Raw genomic sequence first — 12,064 nt, 5'->3', positions numbered from 1 at the left:
TCGTTCCCTTCAGTGTCTTACCCCATATACTCCATAAATTTACGGAGTTAAAGCGCCCACTCTGCCTGCCAGGAACTGATCCTCCCTACTGTGCCCCTGGCCTGTATATAGGTCCTGTGTGGAGATCGTATCTGCACTAGATCTCCAGTCCCCCTGGGCCTACTGTGCCCCCACCCCCTGGCTCTGGAAAGCCTCTGAACCAACACCTCTCCTTTTCCACTTGTTGAAATGCCTCAATGCTCATATCTTCCTTTATCCCCAACTCCTACTCTAAAGCTCTGTCTAGGGGCGATGATGGGACTGGAGGGTGGCAGGTGGAGATGGAACAACTGGCACACATAATTGTGTATACCAGTCCCTTTAAAGTATGGGCTCTGCCTCCTAGTGTTGAGGGGTGCTCCTGGGTCGGGTGTGGATAGATAGCGCTGTAGTAAGCACTCAGTAAACATTAGCAAAGAAGACAAAGAGAACCTCTCCCTCTTGGCAATAAATCATGCCATGGGATCAGAGCTTTTGGGCAGTCCTTCACAGAAATGAAAATACTCCTCTGCACTTGGTGAAAAAGACTTGAATTCACTTAGCCTGGAAAAGCAGTCATTTGTCAAGTGTATATGGTTGGTCTCTGCACTGGGAGACATTAGAGAACAGAGCTCGCCTGGGTGGAAGCAGGCAGCCTTTGGCCCAGTATAGATGCATCCACCTGACAGGACAGGGGGTCACCTCAAGTGGCACAGAGTTCCTAATCAGGCTGTCCTGCCGAGCAAGGCTGGAACCAAGGGCCTCCTTTCAAGATCCGAGTTGAGAAAGCCGTGTGGTGCCCAACAGAGAGGACAGAGCCACTGCAAGGGGTGCTGAGGGGCTGCTCCTCTTTTATTATCAACAGGAGGTTTCTCTAAGGGAGTGTGATGCCCCTCCCCTGTGGGACCACTGTCCAACCTGTGCATCGTCCCTTCAAGTACCCTTTCAGAAGAAGAGCCCCCGCATCCGCCTGCCGATGCCTTGTCGGTCATAGAGGACGTTGAACTTGTTCACAAACTGGTTCATGGTGTTGCAGGTTTTGGTAATGGTGCCAAGGTAGGCCATGAGCCCCACGTCATTGCATTGCTGGAAGGAACAGAAAACCAGTTGCCCAGGGAATGTCTGAGTCCCGGGTCCTGCGTGCAGACATGATGTACAAACCCCACGTCCCCAGCCTGGGTTTTAGACTCACATCGTAAAAGTCTGTCTTGAACTTGTCTGTACTGAGCACAGGGAGGCAGTGACACAGAGCATAGGCCTCCCGCAGGATCTCATGGTTAAAGGGAACCTCTCCTAAAGGCACAGAAGGACTGCATTAATGCGGATGAGGTCACCCTCAGGAGTGAGAAAAAGTGGTAGGCGTGCCAGGGAGACGCCTGTCCTACCCGCTTCAGAGGCCTTGACATATTCCAAGATGAGCTTGACCCGGCTGTGCAGCATCTTAATGGCACTGTGTTGTGCTATCAGGTGTTCGGCCACTGGGGGGAGACAGGGAGAGGCCAAGGTTGAAAACGCACCTGGCCACGCTTTCCACCCCCCACTGCTGAGGAAACACCTCCAGTCTTCCTTACCTGTGGAGTTCTCGCCGCTGCCTGTGGCTGTCATTCGGGCCACGTGGTCGACGCCAATGCGTTCAGCTTCCTCTGTGGCCAGAGTGTAGGTCAGTTCCGCAAACAGCATCGTGGCCTACAGGGCACAAAAGCAGAGTCAGGAGCAGGAAAGGCCAAGGAGCAGGACCGCGGGGTTGAAAGGCAGGGCATTACCTCTCCATTGATTATATCGATGACAGACTCAAAAACACTGACGGGAAGCTGTAAAGCAACGGGAGAGAGCTCTTACATCAAGTGCACCTGGGCTACCGTACTGGCTCTTCTGCAGATTTTCCCAGTCAATCTTCCCAAGGGCCCACTGAAGTAAGGCTAACCCCCACCTTATACATAGGGCAAAAAGCAGTTCTGAGATTAAATGATTAACCTAAAGTCACACAGCTGCTGAGCGGAGAATTCACCTCAAGTGAAGATTCAGCCCAACAGAGATGTAAAGCACAGCAGGGGAGGAGGGTAAGATTGTCATGCTTGTCCAGCACCGTGCCTAAGTGGGCATGGGGTCAGTATTACTCACATCTGTGTGCTTGGTCATAGGATTCAACTTAAGAAAGAGAGGGCTCTCGATGATCTCGCACACCTGGAAGGGAATGGGGATGTGGGTGTCAATGCCCATCTTTCTCCCTCCCCTGCTCAAGCCCTGCCCCAGCATGCACCAGCATGCATGTGTACCTGCTTGTGGACGTGGATGTCAGAGGGGTCAGGCGGCCCCCCGGTGGTATACCAACCCAAAAACTCCAGCTCCTTGAACACCTGTTTGACTGCAGAGGAAAGAGCACAGGGTATCATTCTTTTTAAATCACCCTCCCTTCATTGGAAACTCCTGGTATATTTTTCATCAGCTTCTCCCCTCCCCGCTCAACTCCTGGCTCAGTTCTCAATAATTATTCCCTTCTATCTTCTCTCATCTATTACTGCCTGGGGGGTGGGTACCTAAACTGTTCCTTTTCTGAGATCCTTTGTGATACTCTCCTCACACAAACACAGTTCTTGTCCCATTCTCCTATTTTCCCCCATCACTCTCCATCTTCCCCACTCTGCCTTTGTTTCTCACTCCCACTCCTCACCCCCGAGTCTATCCCCCTCTCACACTGCTCCTCCTTGGTGTAGTAATACTCCTTGTCAATGATAATCTTCTCCTCCACGGTGTGGGACAGCAGCTCAAAGGAGTTCATCACCTCGATATTTCTGCCCTCCTGCTTCCCGATCAGCGCCCCAATCACTGGGGGAGAGAGCGACACGGAAAACAGGAGGGTTAAGAATCCGGTCCCTGGGTCGAGGTCAGTGGGAACGCAATGCTGGAGACACGGTGACCTGGGGAGGGGGGACTGGCCTCAGGAAGGGCGGGGGCAAAGACCCCTACTTGGGGCAGGTGACCAAGGAGAGGAGGTTGGAGATTGACGCCCAGCACGCACCCTGCATAGGCCGCCCCTCCTGGGAGCGCATGCGAATCCAATGGTCTGAAATGTTGAGAATGACGAGGGGATGAAGAGCGACGGAGACGCTCCCCGTCACGCCGGAGGCCATCACGCTGGGGACTACTGAGGGTGGAGGAAAAGGAGGACGAGTGAGCGTCGGGGCCGCACGTTCTGCCCCGGAGCTGCGAGCGGGAGACGGCAGAGCCGGAGCCATACATCCCTCCCGCAAGTTAGTCCAGGGGGCGGGATCGCCGTCCCGACTGCTGACTCCTCCCGGGAGTCCAGGGGGGCCTTGTCGCTCCCCGGGGGGCGTCACCAGAGGCCGCCTCCGCGAGGCCCGTTACCTGCCGCATCCACCTCCATCCCGCTGCTCCCTCCAGTCCCGTTCGCCGCCGCCGCCATTTTCCCCGCGCCCGCCAGCCTCGGCCCCGCCCCCTCCCCGTCGGCTTCCGTAGGCCAGCGGCGCATGCTCAGTGGGCGCGGGGCCTCGGCGGGTGGGGCGGGCGGCCCCGGAGCCGGTGGACTTCGGAAGACCCGGTCCCGCCTCGCGCTTGCGGCGGGGGCAGATCTGGGACAAATTACTTCACCCTGCGCGCTCCCAGCCTTACCGTCCTCGTCAGTAAAACTGGGATAAAACGGCCCAGTTCCTAAGACTGTTGCAGAATTAATGAAGAACCACGTTATTGCCCTCAGAACAAGATCCGCGCCCGGGCCATGGCGTGCAAGGCCCCGCAGGGTCAGGACCCTGCCTGCCACCCGGCCCTCGGTCCTCGTGCTTCAGCCGCGCCGGCTCCCCTGGCGGTTCCCTTCGTATGCCCCACGCCCACGTGCGGGCCTCTGCCGCGTCCAACCCGACAGCCAAGGACCTAAATAGGTATTTCACTGAGTGGATAATCTGAGGTGAAACCTGGTCGCGAATGGTTCACCGGCGTGTCCTTTCCTCCTTGCAAATACCGTATTACCTACATACTAGGAACGTGCCCAGCACTCCAGCCCTTCCCGGCCTCCCTCTATCCTCCATCTCCAGCAGCCTTTCAAAACTCGCTTGGGACAAACCCAGCCCACTCCGACCCCTCCCCACTCCTACGCCCAAGCACGTCGCTGTGCACTGCGTTTACTCCCCCTTGCTCCCCTACCCATTTGTCTAGCTGGTTCTTTCAGTGTATGCCTGTGCCACATCCAAAGTGAAAGCTCTCAGAAAGCAGGTGAAGACCTGTGCCTTGAGCCTGCAGAGCCCACTCCAGTGCCCGCAACCAGCAGGTACCAGGAAATGTGTTCCAGTTTCCTTCAGTTCCAGTGTTTTAGCAGCATCTTCAAATCTTTTTCTTTGTCCCTCTGTTTCTGTAGTCACATCGCCTTGTGCGATAAAACCCCTCCTTGCTTCTTTCTTATAAAGACACCTGGCATTATATACAGTGCCCACTGGGATAACCCAGGATAATCTCCCCATCTGAAGATCCTTAATCATAAATCCACGATAATCTCCCCATCCGAAGATTCATACTTCAATCAGATCTGCAAAATCTCTTTTTCCCTGTAAAGTAACATTCACAGGTTCCAAGGATTGGGACCTGGCTGTATTTGGGGGCCACTGTTCAGCCCGCCATAGCACACGCAGCCCACTGTGGGGGAGCTGGAGAGCAGCACCCTCAATCAAATGGTCATTGTCTTTATGATCCAGAATTATGTCAGTCCATGAAGAGAATCCTGGTGGCCGAAATAAAATTAAGTTGGAGTTTGCTAGGCTCCCTTTTGCCTGCAACCAGGATGGCCTGGGGTGGGCATGGGGTGGGGAGAGGGAGGACAGGGAGAAGTGTCATTCCAAGGAATGGTCAGGGCAAAATCTTTAATTTTCAGAACAAGTCTAGAAAGCCCTCCTTCCATCCTGATCAGTACCCTCTGGTCAAGACCAACCAGGAGGAGACAAACACATTCAGGGGACAGCCACATTTAGCAACCAGGATGCCTTACTAAGGTCCGTGGACCAAGAGGAAGTAAGAGAGGTAGGAATGATTTGGAGGACGTCGTTCCAGCCCTTGGCACTCAGATGCTGTGGATGGCAGGGAGCATAGAATGTCCATCCGACACCTTAACTACTGACCCATTGTTAGGTAGATTTTGTGAGAAAGAGCTTTGTGCACCCCAATGTCAGACTGTAGATGGTCTGCAAAATTGAAAACATGACACATCTTAGTTTCAAGGGCCATAATGATGTGGCCTCAATCAGGGGACCAGACTAGACTGTACAGGGACATCAGCACCAAGAGAGCCTCTAGAAGGTGTCAAAGGTTCAATGGAGTTGATTTAAGCACGAGAGGGAGCTTCTGGACAGTGCAGGCTTGATCAGCATCTTAAAAGTGCTGGCCTTATCAGAGACCAGGTCCCCGCCACAGGCATGCGCACGAGTGACTCAACTGCCAGAGCCAAGGTGTGTTCACTGCCCCAAAGCATGTGCCTATAATCTTCCCTGTCATTTCAAGTGGCAAACCAGGCAGCCAGGCCACTGGCCAACAGCCCAAGTCAGTGAAATGTAACTAGGCTCCTGGGGCTCGGGGTGGAGGGGTGGGGAGGACTACTGGCCTGATTTATGATGAGAACAGCTTTGAGTTCTGCCCACTGAGCAGAGCCGTGACATTGGCTTTCTGTTTTGTGTGGCTGGCCCTGCCTGAAGCTGGGCAGCAACAGACCCCCGCCCCATGGGCCCCATCAGAATTCACCTTAGCTGAGCCATCAGGGAACTCAGCCCAGGCATTCAGGGGAAACGGAGACTTCTGGTCCGTACTAATCCACCCCTTGGTTTCAGGTTTCTTCCAAAGCAGTAGCACCACTTCATATAAAACCCCTTTTGGACCAGACCCACTGTGCTCTTAAATATACCATTCCTGGCTTACTAGTGAGGCCTTCTAGGCTCTCCGCATCTTATTATTCATCAGCTTTGACTTGATTCACCCCAACGGAGCTATCAGGCCTATAGAATTGAAGCTTCCTGGGTCCGGAGCTCTTCAGCGTCGTGTGCCCGGCGGCTGTGTCCCGCAGGTGGCGCTGTTGCACGGAGAAATGCCCTCCCTGCCTACACTGGCCCCGCTTTTGAGTAAAACTGTGTTTTCCCTTTCTCCTCCTCTACCTTGCGAGATCGGCGGGTCCCACTGTGACCCTCTACAGACAGCAGTCCCTGAAGGGAGAATCCCCTCTAACACTTGTACCCACCAGTTCCTACTTATATATTTAGGTACAGAAGCAGCAAAGACACGGGGCCCGACGCAAGATCGCTTGAGCCTCGTTTCTCCACTGCAAACCTTGTCCAGACCCCAGCAGCTGGATTCAGGCACGTCTTCTCCTACAGGAACAAGGACTGAGGAATCTTGCGTGCTTGTCAGGGGCTGCAGCGACAACCAGCAGGAGACCTCACTGATCTCCAGACCAGGAAGACAGGGCCCAGTGGAGGAGGCACCAGGGAAACTGACCCCTCAGGCTCTTTGTTTTTTCCTTGGCCTTTTGCTCCAGAGTCAGCAGCCACATTTCAGTACCTTCTTGGCTCACCTGGGGAGGGGTGGTACCTCCTGACTTTCTGGGTAGATTGTGTCTTTCTGGACTCCTTTCCAGTAAATAATTTATAATACCTATTCTGAAAACTGAAGGTTCTTTTTAGTTCTTTGGTTTCTGTTATTAGGGTGAAAATATAGATACAGGACAGAGGTCTGGCTGCTGGAGTCCTTTTTCCCAGCTGAGCTCCTTCTAGTCACCATTATTACCTTAAGGGGATTTTCCTCCTGAACCAACATAGTCAACAATCCTCTGAGCCTTCATTTCTTCTATGAATATCTTCCTAGTTCTTGTGATAGAGGAGTGACACATCAGTGGGATCAAGCAACAAGAGCTCTAGGTTCAGTTTCCCCAGAGTTAAAAATAAAAGGCTAATCTCATCTCAAATTCCTTAATTAGATTTATAAAGATCCTTTTTCCAAATAAAATAACAAGTTTCAGGGATTAGAGTTTGACACCCTCGGGTGGCCATTATGTAACTTACTCTGGTGGTGTATCTTGAAATAATGGCAAGATCTATTTTAGGGACAGATTTAATTGAAAGTAGGATATGACTCTTATTTTGCAATTGTTTTTCTTCTTCTATCAAACTGGCTATTCTCCACTACTCCAAATTGCTTCCAACGTGTTGATAACATTCCTCTGTCACCCAGAGACCACAGGTAGTGACCAAATGTGGTTTATGAGCTGGTTGCTGGGCCAGGGATGTGAAGGCAGGGATAAGTAAGGCAGGCCATGGCTGGAGGTAACATATCTTCCTAGGGGAGATGCAGTTAGCCGAGAATGGAAGCATTAAGAACATTGAAGTTAAGTTGATTATGAGTGTGGGACACAAGGGCTTTCTTCTTCTTCTTTTAAAGATTTTATTTATTCATGAAAGAGGCAGGAGGAGACATAGGTTCCCTGTGGGGAGCCCAATGTGGGACCCCATCCCAGGACTGGATCCCAGGACCCCAGGATCATGACCTGAGCCAAAGGCAGACGCTCAACCACTGAGTCACCCAGGTGCCCCATGGGCGTTCTTGTTAAAATCTCTTCCTCTTCTGGGCAGCTGCCAGAAACCCACGTTGACCTATGTGCGAAGGAGAATGTACTTAGCAAGTGCTTCTTGTTGTTGCTATTGTTGTTGTTGTTAAGTAACCTCTCCCCCCAACGTAGGGCTCGAACTCACAACCCTGAGATCAAGAGTCACACACTCTACTGATTGAACCAGCCAGATGCCCCCAGCAAGTGCTTTTGGAAGATGACACCAGCTACTGTTTACTGAATAAGTATGTCACGTACAGTGCTTGTGGCTTTCACACACATTCTGTATCCAAAAAAATCTGTGAACTAGGTAGAATATAGTTTCTATCCCTATTTCACACATGAGACTCAGGGCCTCCAAGCAATTCAGTGGTGGAGCTAGAATTCTCGCTGAGGCTCTGTCTGCCTCCAATGCCCGGGCTGCCTGCCCATTTATCTCATAGTTGTGTAAATCATTCTAGACTTTTTGTGGAATGTTTCTTTTCTTTACCACAGAGATTAATGGCATTTACCTTCCAATTTGTTATCTTAGGCTAAAAATTGACAACCAAGGATAAACTGAGTACTCCAGGAGGTGGTGATCATGAAGCAGCAGATATAAATGGAAGAGTTGACTATTCCTAATCTACGAGCTGTTTAGAAATAGCAAAATTCCACAAGACAGAGAGAAAAGTATCCCCTTTCCCCAGGTCTTGTTCTAGCAAAGCAACAATCGTCCATAGAAACCTCCTCCTCCCCCACTGGGGAAAAAGCCTGTAATCATTACAAAGCTGACAGAAATGTCAACATCCCATAGGAAGAAAGATCTTATGAGGCATCTGGTTGACTCAGTTGGTAGAGTGTGAAACTCTCCATCATGAGATCATGAGTTCAAGCCCCACACTGGGCATGGAGCCTACTTAAAAAAATAAATAAATAAATACTAAAGAAAAGAAAAAAGAAAGATCTTATAGGAGTTAATTTGGGGGGCACTTGGGTGGCACAGTCGGTTGGGCATCTGACTCTTGGTTTTGGCTCAGGTTGTAATCTCAGAGTCGTGAGATTGAGCCCCACTTGGGCTCTGTGTTCAATGTGGAGTCTGCATAATATTCTCTCTCCCTCTGCCCCTATCCCCCTCGTAAATAAATAAGTCCAGAAAGAAGAAAGAAAGAAAAAAAGAAAGAGAGAGAGAGAAAGAAAGAAAGAAAGAAAGAAAGAAAGAAAGAAGAAAGGAAAGAAAGAAGAAAGAAAGAAAGAAAGAGAAAGAAAGAAAGAAGAAAGAAAGAAAGAAAGAAAGAAAGAAAGAAAGAAAGAAAGAAAGAAAGAAGAAAGAATAAACTGGGTTGCTCAGTCATTAGTAAGCATCAGAAAACCCCCAAAGTAAAGAAATCCTCTTATGTAGTGTATGGGGAAATCTGCTCAGAAACCCCACCTTCTAGCATCTGAGAAAACATGCCAGAGAGAAGCCCTTTGTGGCTAATGAACATAGGAGAGCAATCACGGGGTGCTCTGCCCTTACTCAGCCCTGGAAAATCCATCACAGGGAGAACTCATTTAAGGGCAGCCACTGTGGGAAAGCCTTGAGGCAGAACGCACCTCACTGACACCAGAGAATTCATCCCAGGGAAAAACATTCAGGAATTGCTCATAGCTTTCTCAACATCAGAGGTTGCACACTGGGGAGACACCTTACACATGCATTCCTTGGGGGAAACTGTTACTGGTAAGTCTTTGCCTACAACAGAGAAGTCACACTGGAGAGAAGCTTTATAAACGCAGGGGTTGTGGGAAATTCTTCTACCAGGGTTCAAACCTTATCACACCCCAAAACATTCTCATCTGAGAGAGGCCCAACATGTGTGATGGGTGTGAGGAAACCTGTTTGAGCAGGGATCTCACCAAACGTCAGGGTGCTCACACTAAAGGGAAACCTTATAAAAGCAAACAATGAAAAAAGTCTGCTCACCCGTCAGTGTGTCCACACTGGAGAGAGAACTTAGGACTGTGCTGGGTGTGACAAAGCATTACGCCTTGATGGGCTCTCAGCAGCCACCAGAGGGGCCATGCTATAGAGAAACCTTATATATGCACACACGTGAGACTGCTTTCAGCCACATCATCAGTATCCACACTGGACAGAGGCCCTATGCATTTGGTCAGTATGAAAGAAACTTCTGTCTCAAGAGGGACCTTAGCAGGGCACCTGGGTGGCTCTGGTTGAGAGCTGGACTCTTGATTTCAACTCAGGTCCTGATCTCAGAGTCATGGGATGGAGCCCTGCATCTGGCTCTCTGCTTAGTGGGGAGTCTGCTTCTCCCTCTTCCTCTGTGTTCATGCACTCTCTCTTTCTCTCTCAAATAAATAAATGAATCTTTTTTTTAAGGTGGTAAAATTTATGTTAAGTATATTTTACCACAATTTTTTAAAAGATTTTATTTATGAGAGAGAGAGAGAATGGGAGAGGCAGAGACGCAGGCAGAGGGAGAAGCAAGCCCCAAGCAGGGAGCCAGATGTGGGAGGGGGGCGGGGCGGGGGGGGGGGGGGAGCAGGACACTCCATCCCGGGTCTCCAGGAACACACCATGGGCTGAAGGCGGCGCTAAACCGCTGAGCCACCCAGGCTGCCCAATTTTACCACATTTTTAAAATTACCCAAAAAAGTGCATCATGCTTGGTGTATGAAACAAATCCCCCCCTTCTTTATGTAAAACAAACAAACAAACAAAAAAAGGCTAACAGATGCTTGAATCCTATTCTGTAACTATGGAGTCTATCTTTTGAGGAAATGTAGAGTATGTTAAAGACAGAAGATGCCTTATTGCCGCTCAAAAGTATGCTAAAACAACAGACAAGATTAATCTGAAAGAGTCTAAATGCTCTTTAAAAATGTTTTGGGGGATGTCCGTTCTGTCTAGAAAGACAGACACCATAGGACCTGTGTGGGGTCTCCCTAAGCTGTGAATTGCACTTGGTAGATCCTCCTACTGATGTGAATGGTTAGTAACATGTCCTGAGAACACATTCCTTGCAGCCTCTAGGCAAACTCTTGGCCTCATGCTGGCTTTTAAGCCTCACAAAACTCTGATCTGGTAACTACTGTTCACAGAAGTAACAACTGAGGCTCAGAGAAGGTGAGTCACTAGCCAGAGGGTCACTCACAGTAAGTCGAGGGTCAGCTAAGAACATTTGACTCTTGAACCTGTTGTGTTGGCTCCATGCAGACACGGACCATTTCTGAACAGAGTCTCGGTGGCAGTTAAATTCTCCGTCAAAGGATCTGCTTAGGTTTGTGGTGAGATAGCATACCGAGAACAGTCTGTGAAGTCAAGAGAAGTAGGATGTGGCTTGATAGGTAATCCCCAAGGAGTCAAGGATCTGATTGGATAAAAGTCTGTCTCAGTTCCAGGGGGCCTGGCTGGCTTGGTCATAACAGGAGACCCCTGATCTCAAGGTCGTGAGTTTGAGCCCCATGCTGGCTGCAGAGCCTACTTAAAAAAAAGTGTCTCAGTTCCACCAGGACTTGATCACATTTTGAGTTCATTATGCTCTTCACTGACTCAAAATAACTAAGTAAATACACCAAGTCCTTGTCGCCTTTCCAGTCACAGCTAAGTGACAAAGGAGAGGCCTTCAGATGGTGGGAATTTTACCAGTGACCCGCCAAGGTTCTCAGCCCTTTAGATGCAGACTGGATTATACCACGAGTTTTTTGGTTCTAGAGCTTGTGGGTGGAATATCACGGTATAGCTTAGCCTCCGCAATTGCATGAGCCCATCCCCATGATCAATCCCTGCTGTACCTGCAGCCCTACCGCAGGGCCTGGGCCGCCGCTCAATGCGTAGTAACTGAATAATGATGCTTGAACCTCTGCGGCAACACCCGGCTGCTTCCTGAGCATTCCCGCCTCTGTGACTGGCCGCTGCCTCCCAGGCCATGCCTTTACCTCTAGACAATCTGACCGCCGGCCCAGACCTCTCTCTCGGTGGCTTCCCCTCCTGACCGCTGACCGTGTCCAGCCTTCATCTCCTCTCCCTGGCATAGCCCTTCCTGGGCTTTCCATGAGCACCCGCACACCTCCGCTGCTTCCCAGCCCCCGTGCCCTCTGAGCGTGATCCTCCCCACGTGTCCCTCTTGGGGTGGAGAGGGGTTCTCATCTCCAACGCTGTACGCACGCAACCTCGGACCCTGGTGGCCTTGCTCTCAGGCCTGTTGACTCCAAGTTGGCCAGCAGAGACATTCTTCCTGCTCTGGTAAAGTTACTTTGGTGGTTAGAGGACTGGCAAGTCCTGCTGTCCTGGGCCATGTGCCTCTCAGCCCTGGCTGTCCTCTCTTCTCCAGGGCTGGGACCCCCCTCCCCCAACCTGGCCCACTGCCAGCATTTAAGGCAGCTTGTCCGGCCATGAGGTGATGGGTTTAGAGAGAGAGGGAGCTCACAGTCACTGACCGCTGGGATTCAAGGGGTCCGGAAACTTCTAAA

At 50.7% G+C, this 12,064-nt stretch overlaps 1 protein-coding gene across 1 annotated transcript; it reads right to left on the bottom strand.

The window, feature by feature from the left end:
• Positions 1 to 849: 849 nt before the first annotated feature.
• Positions 850 to 3,811, bottom strand: COPS6 (COP9 signalosome subunit 6). The gene is made up of 10 exons (XM_077907962.1): positions 3,385 to 3,811; positions 3,038 to 3,163; positions 2,713 to 2,844; positions 2,295 to 2,383; positions 2,140 to 2,202; positions 1,782 to 1,829; positions 1,590 to 1,704; positions 1,404 to 1,496; positions 1,211 to 1,311; positions 850 to 1,104 (listed from the first exon to the last, which is right to left on the bottom strand). Exons 1-10 carry the CDS (start codon positions 3,506 to 3,508, stop codon positions 964 to 966), a joined length of 1,032 nt encoding a protein of 343 aa, XP_077764088.1. The 5' UTR covers positions 3,509 to 3,811; the 3' UTR covers positions 850 to 963.
• Between the last annotated feature and the right edge of the window lie 8,253 nt (positions 3,812 to 12,064).

The sequence above is a fragment of the Canis aureus genome, chromosome 8 (assembly GCF_053574225.1).
Source record: "Canis aureus isolate CA01 chromosome 8, VMU_Caureus_v.1.0, whole genome shotgun sequence".
Classification (NCBI taxonomy): Eukaryota; Metazoa; Chordata; class Mammalia; order Carnivora; family Canidae; genus Canis; species Canis aureus.
This window is presented reverse-complemented; position numbering and strand designations above follow the sequence as displayed.

Bases quoted from the DNA above. Each gene is read 5' to 3' on its own strand.
- COPS6 (XM_077907962.1), bottom strand. From the start codon at position 3,508: ATGCGCCGCTGGCCTACGGAAGCCGACGGGGAGGGGGCGGGGCCGAGG. The intron at 2,384-2,712 runs GTGAGAGGGGGA...TTTCCTCTGCAG, and splicing joins CTACACCAAGGAGGAGCAGT to TCAAACAGGTGTTCAAGGAG. The intron at 1,705-1,781 runs GTAATGCCCTGC...TGTGCCCTGTAG, and splicing joins TCGATATAATCAATGGAGAG to GCCACGATGCTGTTTGCGGA.